Genomic DNA, 17,670 nt, shown 5'->3' on the forward strand with positions numbered 1-17,670 from the left:
ATTCAAATTTACCCTACTTTCTAATAGTCTCTATATATATATATGGTATTCGCTGAAACTCATCGAACCCATTCAGAAAGCGATGCCATGGAAAATTTTCACTCGTTCACTTCGTTGGTCACCTTCGAGAAACGCGCCACGGAAAAGGCCAAATAGCCTAGAACGTGACATGCCCCTCTCTTAATTTCAAATTAGTTTTCATCAAATTAATTTGACACTAAGACCCTCAGTCCCTCTCTTAAATCTATCCCAGCTTTGGTCAGACTAAGATGTCATTAAGTTATCTCGGAGTTTCCTTTAACCTTAAAAACTAGCTTTGGTCAAGCTGCTTTAAGACTAAGATCTGTTCCTCGAATATTATTTTTCATTCGCGTGTTCTTTTATGTTGCCCTTAATTTCTACTCCCACTAAGTTGTTCTGCATCTCCGGAAGATGTCCCTGTATTTTATGCAAAGTGCTAATTACTTCACTTGCATATAGCGTATTGATTACTGACGTCCTAAGTGTAGCATCCTAATAGTTTATCTGTAGGCTATAATCGTCATATTAAGAATGCGACCTACTATTTCTATTGTTTAATATATTCCCTCTATCATTTCCGAGTCGAATTTATTTGTCTGTTCCACTTAAGTTACCTATTTCTCATTATGATTTTATTAACCTCCAGACACAATGCGGCTGATATGACACATTTTTTTTTTGAAAAAATGGTATCTCCGAACATTCGCTTTCGTCATCCACTCTGTATAAGCCCAAGTGGGACAGATGTGGATCATAACTTGTAATAGTGTCTCTCAATAGCTCTTAATGCTTCTCCTAGTATAGCTGTATCACCAGCGTTAGTTACACATCGTTTGTTCTCTCGCCCCCTCCTGTAGATATTGTTTCATCTTATACTATCGAACATGTCGGGAATTTAACAACTGTCGTTCGGGCCGTATATTTGTAGTCACTTTAAATGCGGTTCTATTAAACAGTATTATATGATAAGCTTCTGTAAGTACTATGTAGATCATGATCAGCATTGTAACATGTGAAGTGTATTTCAATCCAAATATATATTCTCATTTGTGTAATTCTACCTTAATGTTTGCTTCTTCTACATATTTTCTTACGAGTTGTTGTATTTGCATCGTTTATTGCATTCTTTTCATTCAACTCGGATGGTGCTCCCCTTTTATTTGTGGATTGAAAGTCCTCTTGATTCGGGTGACCGTTTTCCTGTGAAGCTTTCATTATACCATTTAATTTTGTCTGTTTTGGTGTGTTGTCTGTTGTAACTATTGTTTCGAAATATTCATCCATGGCGATTCTTAATTGTCTGACTGTATCAATGGGTTTAATGAATTTCCTAAGGAACTCAGCATTTACATGAAGTACTATGCTTGAGTTTAATATATTTACCTTATAGGATGTTTCTCTGACGGCTTCTTTAATAACAGCAGGTCCTATAAAAACAGCTTTTAGCGCCTTCAGGTCCTTTTGCAACGTATGCATGTCTAGAAATCCATACCATTTCACCTACTTTGAATACTACTGGTTTCCCTGTTTTGGTAATCTTCTGTTTATTTCTATCTTTACTTTTTACTAATAGGGCTTGAATTGGTTTTACCTTTTCTTGGATATAATTATACCATTCTTCATCTGACATGACTTGTATTCTGGTATCAGTATTAAGCATTTCCAGACGTTTATTTGTATCTATCCATTCAGGTTCATAGCCAAATTTCAACTCATTTGGAGATCGACGTGTTGCCGAGTGTGTCCTACTATTAATGAAAAATTCAGTAGCTGATAGATGTTGAGGCCAATGTGGACGCATTAATGCTCCATGAGTTCTTAGGCATTGTTTAATAATACCATTCATACGTTCGTTAGCACCGTTTGACTTTGCTCTGTAAATAGAAGTATTCCAATGATTTATTCCACGCCAGGACAAATTTTTGTTGAATTCACCTTTGAATTTTGTTCCGTTGTCGGTTAGCATCGTGATGGGTAAACCGCCATGTAAACAAAGTCTCTCTTCTAATCTCTGAAATGTCTCTTCTGCCGTATCCTGTTTCTTCGCAGCGATTAAGTATGTATATCGAGTAAAAAGATCCACTATCACTAATATTTCGTTATATCCATCTTTGGAAGTATCGAGATCGGTAATGTGGTCTGCACTCATAATCATATGTGGTCGGCTAGGAGTAGGGATATATCGGTAGTTTGAGATCGAAAAATTTGTTGGTTTATTCGATTGACAGATTTTACAAGAGTTGACAACCACCTGAGTAAGTTTATAGAGATCATCAAAGTTGTATCGTTTCCTAATACATCGAAGTGTTTCCTGTATACCACGATGCATATCATTGTTAATGTGTGTGTTCCATATAATCCACAATATTATTTCGTATTGTTCTTGTGGAATCCACCATTTATGCTCTTTAGTTAGCAGTTTATCACCTTGTATTGTTAAAAAATGGAGTTTCGAATTTACCTTGATGTTACTCACAGCTTCCTTTAATTTGTCATGTAATGTAATTGGAAGTCCAGTAATATCATGTATTTGATCCTCTTGATATTTCTCCACAATTTCTAGTGTCATTTCTGGTACTCTCAAAAATACATTATCACTTTCATTGATTTTAGCTTGTAGTTAATAAACTAAACGTTTAACTTGATTTGGAATTTCAGTATCTTCGTACGGAATTGATGGTTCCAGTATTTCTGGTCTTAATTTGCTCCTTCTGAATAATTCTACTTCTATTTTGGATGGCTCTGATGATTTGTGTATGGGATATCTTGAGAGTCCGTCAGCCATTGTATTGCTGTCTCCTTCCATAAACCCTATTCTTACATCAAATTGCATCAGGAATTCCATGGTTCGACTAGTTCTGGGAGTCAGCCTAACTTTAGTTGTTAATCTACTTAAGTTAGCATGATCTGTAATTACCGTAACTGGGGAACCAATCAACCACTGTTCATACTGTTCCAATACTTTATCAATAGCTAATAGCTCTAGATCATAAACGGAGTAATTTTGTTCTGCAGGTGTTAACTTATGACTCGAAAAGCCTAATATTTTCCCTTGAACTTTACCATTTCTCTCTTTAATTTCGTCTATGATTATCTGGATTGGTTTTCTACTATCAGCTTTGTCACTTAGTTGGATCACAACTGCACCAGTAGAATATCGGGAAGCATCGGTGAAGATCAAAATTGGGTAACCTGGAATAAACCGTACCAATTGTTGGTAGTTTTTGTAATGTTCCTTGAAATTTGGTACTCCAATATCAATTCTTCACTTATCGATATTCTTGCCCTTTTTTCCTTTGTCTACCATAATCTTTAATAGTTTGATACATATGTTTCAACGATTCGCTGATATTTGGTATCCAATTCCTAATAAAATTTGCCATTCCTATTAAACTTCTTATGTCCCTGACTGTTTGAGGTGGCGGTAGGTTGACAATAGCTTCAATGTGCCTTTCAAGAGTTTTAATTCCACCTGGGACTATTTTATAACCTAGGTATTCTATAGACCTTTGATTAAATTGATCTTCTTAGCAGAAAACCTAATTCCATATCCCCCTAGGTGTTGGATCATCTCACAGGTCAAAGACATAATTGTGTTCGGTTTACCAATGATTAACAAATCGTCCACATAAATAGTAAGAGGTGGTTTCAATGAGGAGGGTAAAATATGGTTTATGAAAGCGACAAACAATTGAGCAGAATTCTTATAGCCCATAGGAGCTCTAAGAGGTCTATAAGTCTGATTCCCAACTTTGAAGCAAAGGAAATCTTGGGACAATTTATCCAGTTTGACAGTATAAAGGACTGACGTAGCTACTAAAATATACATAAACTAAGCTCAATGAGTAGCAGATAAATATCAATCCTCTTGATGAGTACTAATGCTATCAATGAATAATACCCTCTTCTATGTCCTAGGTCCCTATGAATTAGTTATACCTTTGCTTATCTTTTGCTATCTTCTGCTCTATAAATGTGTATCAAATAACTTTAGATTTACATTTCCCATTTCACAGCCTCTATATATGGTATCGCTGGAAACTCATTGAATCTCATTTAGAAACCGACTCCATAGTTTTTTTCATATAATCGTTATTATCAGAACTTGCTGGTACTTATAGTCGTTTCAAACCCTATTGTATTAGCCATGACAAGGAATATTTCACTCGTTCACTTCATTGATCACCTTCGAGGAACGCGCCACGGAAAAGGCCCAAAATAACCAAGAACGTGACAAATATCAACTTCTATGAGTTCGGAATAGCCTTCCTTTCAAATTTAAGTTCTGAAGTTTTGTTTCTTGAGTGTAAAACCACGTCAATCTTCTTTCTTTGAAAATGTCAGTAACTTGTTGGTTTAGGACTGATCTTTGCTTATGTTTGCTTATGCCCTATATAATAATTTCAGTTAATATCAACCTCTGATATCTGATGACGACCTATTGAATGAACATATTTAATATATAATATTCTATCGTTTGTATGATATCGAAATCTCTTCATGTTCTTTTTTTGCTTCTAAATAAGTCAAATTAAGAAGCACTATTCTTAAAACCAAGAATATTCTCCTTTTAGAGACATGTATAGCTCATGTGCCTGTATATACTTAGTTGGAATTAAGTTTTGTTTTGACAGGACCTGTTAAGGATAATAGCATCTACTTATCCTTAGTGGTCGTTAATTAAACAACCATTAACTGATCACGTCATAATCAAATTAACGATGGCCAATTACGGTATTCCCTAGTCAATAATTGTTTAACTGTATATAATACAGCCAAACAGACGCTTTGAACTAAATCTCTTTTTGAGATGATATATTAAAAAGTATACATTGATATAAATATAAGATGATATAATAACACTAACCAGAGTTAAAAGTAAAATGATTTTAAACTACAAACATAATTGACGAAACAAATGGATTATTCCACAGCTTACAATTTGTCGTAGTATTCTTGCCAGCCTGGAACTTCTTCCTTCATACCGTGTCTCTTACGAGCAGCCAAGACAATTTCACCAGCCTTGGTGGTTGGATCTAATGGATCACTACCTAAAGTAGCCCAGTGATCGAACACCATTTGTGGGAAAGCTTGACCACCAGTAGCTTGTCTCAATTCACCAGTGAAACCGAAAGATTCGTTAACTGGTAAGTAAGCTTTGACGGTAAACAATGGAGTACCTGGTCTTTGTTCTTCAGAGATAACTTGACCTCTCTTCTTGTTTAAGACAGAGTAAATACCACCAACAGCTTGTTCTGGACATTGAATTTCGACCAAGAAAACTGGTTCTTGAATCTTTGGTTCAGCCAACAAGAAACCGGCGTAAGTAGCTCTTCTCATGGTTGGAATAATTTGACCACCACCTCTGTGAATAGCATCAGCATGTAAAGTAACATCTAAAATGTTAACTCTGACAGATCTCATTTGTTCACCGAAGATTGGACCTTCCTTGGTAGCCCATTGGAAAGCAGCAACAACGGAATCCTTGATTTCATTCAAGTATTGAACGGCCTTGGTTTGATCAACAACTAAATTTGGACCGTTACCGTCTGGACCGAAACACCAGATCTTTCTAGCATCGGTGACATCCCAGCCGAATTCATCAGCCATGATTCTAGCTCTAGCCTTGAAATCATCTCTTGGGTTAATCTTACCAGATTCAATAGCTAAAGAGACTTCTTCATCAATTGGAGCAGCCTTCAAGTAAATTCTGTTATGCTTGTTTGGAGATTTAGATAAGGCAGTTTGAGAAGATTCAGATTCAACAGTTTCTCTGTAAGCAACGACAGGTGGAGAAATCTTTAATGGAACACCAGCGTGATCGTTTTCCAAATCTTGTAAACAAATTTCCAAATGTAATTCACCGGTACCAGCAACAATATGTTCACCAGTTTCAGCCATGTAAGTCAAAACACATGGATCAGATTTGGATAATCTCTTCAAACCTTCGACCAATTTTGGTAAGTCGTTAGCGTTCTTAACTTCAACAGCAACTTGGACAACTGGAGAGACAGAGAACTTCATGACCTTCATGTTGTGAGCGGTTTCATCGGTAGTCAAAGTACCAGTCTTCAATAAGAATTGATCGATACCAACTAAACCGATAATGTTACCAGCTGGACAGTCATCAATTGGTTCAACAAATCTACCCATCATTAAAACGACTCTTTGGATAGCCTTGATGAATAAATCATCCTTCTTACCTGGAATATAGTTTGGACCTTGAATTCTAACCTTTTGACCAGACTTAACAGTACCAGCGAAAACTCTACCGAAAGCGTAGAATCTACCCTTATCAGAGGTTGGAACCATCTTGGAGACGTACAACATTAGATCAGCCTTTGGATCACACTTCTTGATAGCCATACAGTTGGCATCATCAGATGGACCTTCATATAATTGTTCAGCTCTGTAAGCTTGAGCAGTAACTGGAGATGGCAAGTTCATGACAATCATTTCCATCAAAGCATCAGCAGCAGGTAAGAACTTCTTCATAACAGTCTTCAATAAAGCCTTACCTTCCAAATCTTTTTCGTCACCCTTCAAGTTAATTTCCAACTTTTCTAATAAGACTGGAATTTCATCCTTCTTGAAGTTCATGACAGCAGCGAAGATTCTGAAGATTGGGTCCAAAACGAACATGTTGAAAGCTCTTTCTAATGGCTTACCATCAGCATCAGTGTCCTTGTTAGTCCATTTCTTAGTCTTTGGGTTGAAGTAAGAGTCACCCCATAATCTTTCCATCATCTTAACCTTGTCAACACCGAATTTCTTAGCGTATCTGGCGGCAAATTGACGGATAGTGAAAGCCCAACCGTGTAAACCGGAACCGAAGGCAACGGTACCCTTGGATGGGTAAACTTGAACATCACCTAAGACTTCGTCAGCGTAAGTAGAGATAATAACGTTAACAGATTCAACAGTTCTGGAAAAGGATTGGTACAAATCTTCCTTGGAAACTTGTAATTCCAATAAAGCTCTGTCAACCTTGTTGATACAGACAACTGGCTTAATTCTTTCACCTAAAGCTTGTCTCAAAACAGTTTCAGTTTGGACACAAACACCTTCAACGGTATCGACAACAACTAAAGCACCATCAGTAACACGTAAAGCAGCAGTAACTTCTGAAGAGAAATCGACGTGACCTGGGGAATCGATCAAGTTAATCAAGAAAGAGTTACCTTCAGTCTTTTGGTTGATATCCTTGACATCTTCTTCTGGCATTTCAGAGTATAGAGAAATAGCAGTAGACTTAATAGTAATACCTCTTTCTTGTTCATCCTTTCTGGTATCCATGAAACGGGCTTCACCAGCCTTAGCAGCGGAAATAATACCAGCCTTTTGGACTAAGGAATCGGTTAAAGTAGATTTACCATGATCGACATGGGCAATAACAGACATGTTACGAACATTGGTAACAGTGTCCATTAAGCCACGCATTTGGTCAACAGTGAAAGCAACCATCTCTAATGTATTTTTAAGTTAGTTATTTAAATGAGTTTGCTTAACTTGCTTCGGTTTCTTGAAAATAGAACAAAAAAGTAAAATAATTTGATGTAAGATCTTCTTATAAATAAGTATAATTGTAAATAAAGATCCACTACATAGACAAGTTAGTTATAAATTATACCTATTCAAAATGAAAAATTTTCTCCTTGAATTGCAGAATTCGGGGGCTAAGAAAGCTTGCAGAAGAGAGTACTGCATAACATTGTTTCTGTCCACACGTACCTTACAAAACGTACGTAAGTTTCTCTTGCAAGTATTCAGATTTTATTTTCAAGGGAAATATATAACAAGAAAGTTTGCGACGGTGAATATCTAAGAACGGGTACTGTGCTGATATTTTCACAAGAAAAAGATTATGCGGGTAATACGAATAGTGTTGGCCGCTCCTTCCGTACGCGGGCCTATCCCAAAAAGTAACAAAGGGTATCCCTAAAAGTTTATATATTCAGCGGAGGAGACTCATGCAGGGACCAACCCTCCACACAGGAGTATTATATTTTCTAAGGTATGTACTCGGTAAATGGTCTATTCTCTCCAAACACGAGTGTAATGATACTATGAAGTCTGTTGGAGACTTATATAGTCAAGAGGCCCCAGTATCCAAGGCACTCCAATATCATTAACGAAGGTGACTAGAAAGTAATCATCTCAGCACACCTAACTAATAACATAGGCTGTTCGATTTGTCCAATATTAGTGGGCTGAAGGGCAATTACATCACGTAGCATTTGAAGTAGCTACTCCATTATACTTCTATTATTAATATCCACCATTAGCTTTTTTAGGCCAATTTTACAAAAAACCCAGCTTAAAGTACTTTATCGTTCTATAGATCAGCGTTTTTTATGTATAGAAAGAAGGGATCGTTATTAGCAGTACGAAGATGTCTAATATAATTGGTTTTTTATTGGACCTTCAAAATCTGTCAGATACAACGTGGGGGAGGGGGCGCTACAAATTGTTGTGTAAATAAAATGCCAGAAAAAGCTACGACCCCAGTTGTGGTTCTGTGAAATTATTTTTCAAACTATTGTGGATATGATTAACTTATACGGTTGTTGTCCCAACTGATTTTTAAGTAAAGAAATTAGATTTCCGACATAAATTCAATAACAATTAACCTCGAGGGAACTCCGCTCCGATTTTTATCATCGGTTTGATTTCTTTTTCCATTTTTCTATTGTCAAAAACGTACCTGTCCGGGAATTTCTCTGAGTTGGAAATCAGCGGGTCATACGGTTTGTTGGTCACCGCGGGCTGTTTTCTCGGGCCATGTCAGTCGGTGTGGGTTTATGTACGCTCGACTAGTGGAGAAATCCACGCACGAAAGATAAAATTAAGTGAGATTTTCAAACTGCGGATGGTATAATTGAAATTTTTCATCCAAATTTTCTCAAACTCTCGAAGGAAAGAAAAAAAACAGGAAACTGGAACCGTTTGGTACGGCAGAATCATGGAGACATGGAGCGAAAGTACTCTCTCTGAGTAACCATTAATCACGGCTCCTGCATATAAAAGCAAAAACAAAAATTATCGAAGGTTTTTGATTAAAAAAAAATAATAACATGGTCCACTCTAAAAATATGTAATTTATTAAAAGATATGTTTTTATATGTATCTTTTATTTTCAACTTGCCCGTAACTTTAAGAAGGACACATCTGCATTTCCCAACTAGCTAGCTTTATAAATGACTTCTTCTACTTCTTCTTCCTCTATGGAAAAAGCGGTTCCAACTCAGGAAAATATACCACTTCAAAGTGTTTCATCCCAAGTCCCAAAAATTCATGAAATCTATTCTGACAGAGATTTTATTACCTTAGGTAACCAAACTTTTAGACGTTCTGACTTTTTGGAAGCACTAGGTTCAGACGATGAATACCTATATGAATCGAAAGCTAGACGTCAACCAAGAAAATTAGCTAACCCAGTTCCACTAGGTCTAGCTTCCTTCTCCCTTTCCTGTTTAGTCCTTTCCTTAATTAACGCCAATGTTCGTGGTGTTACCAATAACAAACTAGCAATCAGTTTATACATGTTCTTCGGTGGTGCTATCGAATTATTTGCTGGGTTATTGTGTTTTGTTACTGGTGACACATTTTCAATGACCGTCTTCAGTTCTTTCGGTGGGTTCTGGATTAGTTGGGGTTGTATTAATACAGATCAATTTCATAGTATAACAGGATATGGTGATGATACAAGGATGTTAAATAATGCAATCGGTTTCTTCTTAGCTGCATGGACCGTTTTCACATTCCTTATGTTAATGTGTACTTTGAAGAGTTCATGGGGCCTGTTCCTATTGCTATTATTCTTAGATTTAACTTTCTTACTTCTATGCATTGGTTCATTCATTGATAATAATAACGTCAAGATGGCCGGTGGTTACTTTGGTATCTTAAGTAGTTGCTGTGGATGGTATTCGTTATATTGTATGGTAGTTGATCCAAGTAACTCATATTTCGCTTTCAATGCTCACATGATGCCAAACGCACCAACTGTTTAAAGATGCTCACATTGTTTAATTAATTTTTTTGAGTCCAATACCAGTGTACATTATATTTATAGCTGATCTAATTTTATAGCAATAAACCTAATAATAATTTATTTTGCTCATTCTCACTCAAAGTAAGGTTGCATAATAGAAGAGTAAGGAATATCATTCGCTTTTGTAGTTCTTTTATATAAAGAATTATTTTTTGCCTTATAGACTATCGTTAACATTTTTGTATTTCAGCAAAACAAGCGGCTAGGGGACTTTAAAGAAAGATACCAACAGATATACTTGCACTAATGGTCCTGGTCCTTTATGGATCAATTTGAAGGTAATTAGTATTTGTATGGGACATTAATTCAGCTTTACTCAATCCAAAAGTATATAACGCTTCACCTTTATGTATATTTAGTGGAAAGTGATAGAAATTACATATTACTAAACTCTCTTGAGGTCAGTAACTCTTTTACTTGATGGGATATTCCTTTCTTGGAAGTTTAATCAGTGAAAAGAGGGCGCTTCCACAAGAGTCCATCTTAAACTGACTTTTATTTATTTTTTCCCCAAAATACCCAATTTTTAACTCTAAATAAATAACACTTAAATTTATATAATTTAATAATGAAAAATAAACAAAAATTTGAAGAGAAGATTGTCTCTTGGAAACAGTAAGAATGTATGGGATATTACACAAATTTTTTAGATACATGTGTTGTATTCCTCTTAAAAAGATGTGGAAAATGAAGAGAGTTAGGATTTACCTTTTAAGAGTGCTACACTATACGGTGTCATGCGTAACTCAGAGATGCTCATATGAGGTTAATTATTTTCTGATATAATACATGAAGCTGAACTAGGGGGAGTAGGAAAATGAGTACTGAACAGCAATAAGATACTCCCCTACGTAAAACAAACATGCAAGGTCCATCAGAACTCACTTTTGGAAGCTACTGCTTGGGCCTAACAAGAGGTGACGGAAATTATATGGAACTTGTAGGGTCCATACGTTTCTATTGGCCTGCAAAAGATTTAAAGATTTTTTTAAACCGATAATTTGAAAGAGGAATATGTCTTAAACCCAAGTTTTAGTAAACTGTGACAATGAACGTTCCTTTTTAGTTAGGATATAGGTCTCCTTCAGAAAGAAAGTTCCTTTCATCTACGTTTAATCTACTAAGATTAAAAAGAAGGTAATAAGCACCACTTGCCATTCAAGTATATTGCCGTGCTACATTTGTTATAATACTTATTTTGATGTTTATACTGGCTCATTTTTATTTTGTATGTTCGAGAAATGACTCAAAAGAGAAAAGACAAGTTTGCGTCGCATCGACCCGTATTTTCAAAAATATTTCACCATCATGCGCCTAAAAGATTTTTAGAGCCTTACCGAGTCATCGAGAAAAGATGGACTATCGAAACCAGTGACAAATCGTGAATATGTATAAACAAGTTGAGAACTGAAACTCCAGGAAAAGTCTCATCTCAACGTTAATACAAAGAAGCATTTATAGATCCTATAATATCTAAAAACTTTTCTTTCACTATACTATTGAGAGAGACAAACTATAGTGAACGAGAAACATATATTGAAGTAGCGCACAGAGAAACGATGAGTAGTATAGAAAATCCCAATGAAAATAGCTTTAAGAATGCTATGAGTGATATTCTTAATGGTTCCATAGCCGGTGCATTTGGGAAAGTGATTGAATATCCTTTTGATACAGTCAAAGTTAGACTTCAAACTCAAGGCTCGAAGATGTTTCCAACAACTTGGTCATGTATAAAATACACATATAACCACGAAGGTGTTCTGAAAGGCTTCTTTCAAGGAATTGGATCTCCAATATTTGGAGCTGCGTTAGAAAATGCCACACTGTTTGTTTCATATAACCAATCATCTATGTTTCTGGAAAGACATACCAATGTGTCCGCAATGAATAATATTCTAATATCAGGTGCATTTGCAGGTTCATGTGCAAGTTTTGTATTAACCCCAGTGGAATTAATCAAATGTAAACTACAGGTTTCAAACTTAATGAAGGATGTACAAGGCCAAGTTAGACATACTAAGATAATCCCAACTTTGACCCATATTTTGAGAGAAAGAGGTATATTAGGATTATGGCAAGGTCAATCAAGTACATTTATTAGGGAATCACTTGGTGGTGTCGCATGGTTTGCAACCTATGAAATTATGAAAAAAACGCTGAAATCTAGACATGGAGGAGAAGACAGTAAGACTTGGGAACTGCTGGTAAGTGGTGCTAGTGCCGGTCTTGCATTCAACGGAAGTATCTTCCCAGCAGATACAGTGAAATCAATGATGCAAACTGAACGTATCTCATTGATGAATGCTGTAAAAAAAGTTCTAACTACACATGGTATTCCTGGCTTCTATAGAGGATTAGGTATAACACTTATAAGAGCTATTCCGGCCAATGCTACCGTCTTTTATGTGTATGAAACGTTATCAAAGATGTAGATAGAAATGCTCAACCACCGTTTTATAGAATATGATAGATAGACCTGAGCTTAAAGCATATACACTTTTTCTACACTAAGTGGGCATCATTAATATTTGTATATAATATGTTTGGGATGTTGCGAATAAAAATAAATATCTGTATTTATTTTGTATACTATAGCACCCTTTAGAGTTTGAAAGATTTGGAATTTGTTTCCTACGTTTTCTTGTTAAACTTTAGAAGTAACAACAGCTTGTATGTGCCCCACGCTTAAAAACGCGTAATGTTACTTAAACACAATTCGCAATTCACAATTAAACTATTCTAGCCTACGAAACCTATCAGATAACCTCAATTACCGAGCTAAAAAAGACAACATATCAAAGCCAAGGACCATGTCTGTCAATCCGTTCAAGAATATAGGGTATGTAAAAACATAAAAATCCATGTAAAGATGCTTTAGAATGAGTTCACATTGACTAACTGACAAGTGTTTCTATTTAAACTCCGTTATTTCTTTTAGAAAAAATATTTTAATCATTTCAGGAATCAGTATTGCCTCAATCTATACTGTGAAATCAATCGTTAGGAAACGAAGAGAGGCAAAATTCACTCCAAAGGCTTTAGCATTATCTAGGAAAACTGCTGAAGAAAATACATTATCTGATTACTATGACAATTTAGCTCAAGTTAAACCAGGTTTCCCAATCCCTAAACCGAAAGATGATTCAAGTTCGACAAATATATTACCACGAAAGAGTGTCTATGAAGCTAGTAGTCCTAGTGTGATAACGAGGAAAAGAGGTGATAAGCTTGGATTTCTTGATAGGAGAAAGAAGGAATGATTTTTGAAGGATTGTAAGAGACAACTAAAATCTAAATCGAACTCCAATTAAAATAGAAGAATGGATTCCCTTGAGAAGTTCCAAGGAGTGGCATCCGCTAAAATATAAACTAGTCTATATGAAATAGACGATAACAACCTGTAATTATTACCTTAAATATAGCGAACCAAATGAATTTCTGCATTAAAATGAGCATCACTTTCATTACAACAGATTTCATGATTTTATCTTATAATTCATAAACTCTATACGTAATTTTTGTACTACAAAATTAACATTACAAATACTAAATAGTTATTATATTTATATATCGCGACATATCAAACGCCAACCAATATATTCTCATTATACAGTTCTTCTTTAAGATGAATGAGTAGGTCTCTTCGTCCAAGAAATTAATTATTTCTTCTCTTCAAAGTAATCAGCCATTTCTTTGTCTAAATCTTCTAAACTTTTTTAGCTGGTTTTTCTTTTCTTTGTCTACGATTATCCTTTGCTACAGCAGCCTTCTTATTTGGAGCTCTTCTTACTTGTCTTTGTTGTTGTTGTTTTGGTTGTTGTTGTTGTTGTTGTTGGACTCTCTTCTGTGGTAATGGTCTGATCCTGTCGACTAAGGACTTAACAGGTTGTTGATTTGGATCGACAAGCAAATTCATCTTTAATCTAGATCTACCAGCATCAATTGGAGCACCGTTGAATTTTGCGACAGCTGCACTAGCTTGTTGATTATTTCTGAAAGTTATAGTAGCCATACCAGTAGATTGTCCTCTTTCGTTGTAACTTAAAAGAACTCTATCGACACCACCAATTTGAGATGAAAAAAATTCCTATAAAAAAATAAAAATAAAAAAAATTCTTGTTAGTGAACATTCTTACTAAAAATGTTATGATTGGATGATGATATTATGACCAACATCTGAAGAAAAAAAAGACATCAATGCACTTCTTTATTAGGTATTATCATGATTTCATTTCTTTGACAAAATACAGAGGTTTCATTAGGTTTAGATATATTCATTATTGATTCATGAATCATTTGCAAAAATACTGCATGGATATGTTAAGAGTTGAATACAGGAACGATAAAACGTTACTAATTTCCCTCTTGAAAGATAACAAAATCAATTGCTCCTCCAAATATGTAAGTTTCATCGTTCCACAGCAAAAAAGGACAACAAAACTGTGATCACACAAAGGAAATCTATATGTATTCAACTCTGAATGTTTGGAAAAGTCTAAACGCATCACATTAACACATCAAATGAAGTATTGGAATAGAGATGAGAATGAGAATGAAAGTGAAATGTCAAATGATCATTCAAACCCAGCCATTGCAATTGTCAAGAAGAATCTTGAAAAAATAAATAATAAAACGTACGACCATAAGGCCAGAATAATTCCCTATAATACATTAAATGTCAGAATCATATATCTTCATGATTCCATTATGGGAAGAGACACAGATATATCGATAAAATACCATTTTTCTTCTAAAAGTTGGTCAAATAACAGTCATGTTCGTTATAATACGAACAAAAACAAACGAATAATGCAGGAGCACAGAAAAGAATAAAACTGGAATGTTTTAATTTTCTAGTTGTTGCATTACACTCATTCAATTGTGATGAGGGAAACATACTCTAACAGCATCTTGCTTAATGTCTCTTGGTAACCCTTCAACATTAACTCTTACTTCTCTACCTGCATCAGGTCTTGGAACTCTTGAACGAACGTTAACAGGGGCTCTAGTAACTCTTTGTCTAACAGGATTTGGTCTACCAGTTTGACGACGAGTATTAACTTGCTTGGATGTCTTTCTCGGACCGGCAGCGCGACCACGGTTGCTTGTGATACGTGCTCTGTTGTTCATTCTTTTGTTGGAACCGATGATTTCATCTAGTGATTGATCTAGGTTGGCAGACATTATTTCTATAATATTGACTGTTTATATGAGAGGGAAAAGAGGAAAAGGAAATAAAAGTTTGTCCGATTTTATTTGGTAAAAGATAAGAAGATATTTGTTATGATAACAAGTCCTTGTTTTCCTTTAGTTGTTGTTTATTAACATCCGGTGGCGAAAATAGGACCGAAAAAACACAACAAAGGAAAGAAAAGCGACCTTCTTTTGTCTTCCTTTTTATACCTCGCGTTTCTTTCGTATCTAATATTTTTCGGAAACGCTTAAACAGAATGCCACGACCTTTAACTTCACTTTTAACACCGTGGCAAAAATATTAGACACCCGTACATCTCTCATTTTATAGTGTTATTTTAGGATGGAATTTAAACTTGAAGGGAAATCACGGTTATGGACAGTGCATAAGTTACGTTACCTTACATACTGAACTGATTGTTTATTGACCTACTAAAGTCTATTGATAAAAACCATGTACAGTCAACCTAAATTTATTTTTGTTTATAGAGTTAATTACTTAGCTTCTAAGAGTAATAATTGTCCCTCATCACAAGTTATCGTGCGTTGTAAAGAATATTCAGTTATGAGGAAGAACACAAATGGATTTAAAAGCGAATTTCCAATTATTCAAGAGAACATTTTCTAGTGAAGGCAGCTGCATCAACCATTGATTGTAATTGTTTTGGGAAGTCCATTGTATCTAATTTAATTTCAACCAATTCTATAAGGTTTAACTTACCCTTGTTTTTCAATTGCTTCAATTTCATAGCAAGTTTGGATCGCGTCTCGATCTTTGCACTGACGGTACGTTGTTTTTTGAAATCGCCAAAGGCTTCCAATAATTTTGTCCAATCCCAAGACATAACGTCATTATATGATCTTGTGGGGCCTCTAATGGCCCTTTCAATTGTATATCCATTATTATTTAGAATCATGATTTCAATTGGAACTTGGAAGCGAACCATTGACGTCAATTCTTGGATGGTCATTTGTGCTGCACCATCACCTTCAATTAAAATCAATCTGGGTTCATAATCATCTGGTATTTCTACATGGCTTGGATGATCCTTCGATATATGACATCGTGGATAGTCTTGCATTGCAATTCCAACACCAAATGCTGCTGGTAAAGCCATCCCAATCGATAAAAAGAAACCTTGAGTGATATATTTTAGTTGACTAGGTAGTACAAAATCACGTATAGCAAACTGGAAAGACCCAGTTTCACAAACAAGGACATCACCGGGATTTAAATAATGAGGAACTGATTTTTGTAGATAATTCTGTGTCACTTTAGTAATTTCAGTAGGTTCCGTTGGTAGATTCACCTCATCAGTGGCGAATTTCTCAATATTACTTGGATATTCAAAATTCAACTTGTTCACATTAATAGTTTGAATTAATCTCTCTAGAACTTGTACAAAATTAACTCCTTTGAATACCTTTTCATTTCCCGTAGAAGCATCAAAGAAACGTATGTACTCTGAATGAAATTCAATTACTTTGGCGTCCTCTTTATAATTTATTGTATAATGGCCATTGTTAATTTCATGCACTTGAATACCAAAATGTAGGACCAAATCACTTTGTAAAAACCTTTCTGTCACTGTTTCAATACTCTCATTCCCATTATAGAGCCCCATATACATAACGTTTGATTCATCAATGATCGATTTTCCCATTACAGTGGCAAAATTCCACATTGAGGTCAACTGAATCAAATTGTTGACCATAGAAGAAGCTCCGAACCTATCACATAAAACATCACCAATTATAGAAGGACATTTACTTTCGTAAATGTACTGTAAAACCATTCGAACCAACTCATCAACTACAGGAGATGGAGCATAAGAAACGCAGTTTTCTAAAGTGATTTCTGGCCTCTTAAAAAGATTTGAAGGGTCTACTAACATATCAGAGAAATCAACAGGCACAAAAACATACCCAGGTTTCGAATATCTATAAATATCCATAATAACCTTATCAACTTCATCACACGCAGTATTAATATCTTCCAAATATGTGACAGAACATGCCACTCTATCTTTAATCATCTCTAAATATACCTTATGATTAGGACCAACAAAATTGGAATCATGTAAACGAGGAACTAAATGGTGTAAATTTTGATTATTATAATCTTGGGAACGGGAATGAACAGAACGGGCGACCCCAACAATATGTAACACTTTAACGTTTTCACTAAAAGCACCTGCTATCCCATTCAATGCACTTAATTCACCGACCCCATAAGTGGTGATTAAACAGCCTATTTTATTTGAATAGCGGGAAAATCCATCAGCTAGCATACGCTGCGTTAATCATTACATGTACCAATCCATCTTAATCCCTAGGGCTTAGTAAAGATGGAGTGTATAGATTCGTACTAATATTGTAAATTGAAACTCACCAGGAACACC

General features: G+C 35.4%; 7 protein-coding genes across 7 annotated transcripts; 3 read left to right on the forward strand and 4 right to left on the reverse strand.

Moving 5' to 3' along the window:
- Positions 1 to 1,432: 1,432 nt before the first annotated feature.
- On the reverse strand, positions 1,433 to 2,590 carry NDAI0A04380 (uncharacterized protein; the record flags this gene model as incomplete). Its single annotated transcript, XM_003667790.1, has 1 exon — positions 1,433 to 2,590. One exon carries the CDS (start codon positions 2,588 to 2,590, stop codon positions 1,433 to 1,435), a length of 1,158 nt encoding a protein of 385 aa, XP_003667838.1.
- Positions 2,591 to 4,956: 2,366 nt separating this feature from the next.
- Positions 4,957 to 7,485, reverse strand: EFT2 (elongation factor 2; the record flags this gene model as incomplete). Its single annotated transcript, XM_003667791.1, has 1 exon — positions 4,957 to 7,485. One exon carries the CDS (start codon positions 7,483 to 7,485, stop codon positions 4,957 to 4,959), a length of 2,529 nt encoding a protein of 842 aa, XP_003667839.1.
- A 1,733-nt stretch (positions 7,486 to 9,218) lies between these two features.
- ATO3 (putative ammonium permease ATO3) lies at positions 9,219 to 10,034 on the forward strand (the record flags this gene model as incomplete). The annotated part of the gene is made up of 1 exon (XM_003667792.1): positions 9,219 to 10,034. The coding sequence occupies one exon, from the start codon at positions 9,219 to 9,221 to the stop codon at positions 10,032 to 10,034; it is 816 nt and encodes a 271-aa protein (XP_003667840.1).
- Positions 10,035 to 11,634: 1,600 nt separating this feature from the next.
- NDAI0A04420 (uncharacterized protein) lies at positions 11,635 to 12,507 on the forward strand (the record flags this gene model as incomplete). Its single annotated transcript, XM_003667793.1, has 1 exon — positions 11,635 to 12,507. One exon carries the CDS (start codon positions 11,635 to 11,637, stop codon positions 12,505 to 12,507), a length of 873 nt encoding a protein of 290 aa, XP_003667841.1.
- A 378-nt stretch (positions 12,508 to 12,885) lies between these two features.
- Positions 12,886 to 13,335, forward strand: COI1 (Coi1p; the record flags this gene model as incomplete). Its single annotated transcript, XM_003667794.1, has 2 exons — positions 12,886 to 12,914; positions 13,014 to 13,335. 2 exons carry the CDS (start codon positions 12,886 to 12,888, stop codon positions 13,333 to 13,335), a joined length of 351 nt encoding a protein of 116 aa, XP_003667842.1.
- Positions 13,336 to 13,781: 446 nt separating this feature from the next.
- Positions 13,782 to 15,259, reverse strand: YRA1 (RNA-binding protein YRA1; the record flags this gene model as incomplete). The annotated part of the gene is made up of 2 exons (XM_003667795.1): positions 13,782 to 14,162; positions 14,975 to 15,259. 2 exons carry the CDS (start codon positions 15,257 to 15,259, stop codon positions 13,782 to 13,784), a joined length of 666 nt encoding a protein of 221 aa, XP_003667843.1.
- A 614-nt stretch (positions 15,260 to 15,873) lies between these two features.
- On the reverse strand, positions 15,874 to 17,559 carry ARO10 (phenylpyruvate decarboxylase ARO10; the record flags this gene model as incomplete). The annotated part of the gene is made up of 1 exon (XM_003667796.1): positions 15,874 to 17,559. One exon carries the CDS (start codon positions 17,557 to 17,559, stop codon positions 15,874 to 15,876), a length of 1,686 nt encoding a protein of 561 aa, XP_003667844.1.
- Between the last annotated feature and the right edge of the window lie 111 nt (positions 17,560 to 17,670).

The sequence above is a fragment of the Naumovozyma dairenensis genome, chromosome 1 (assembly GCF_000227115.2).
Source record: "Naumovozyma dairenensis CBS 421 chromosome 1, complete genome".
NCBI lineage: Eukaryota > Fungi > Ascomycota > Saccharomycetes > Saccharomycetales > Saccharomycetaceae > Naumovozyma > Naumovozyma dairenensis.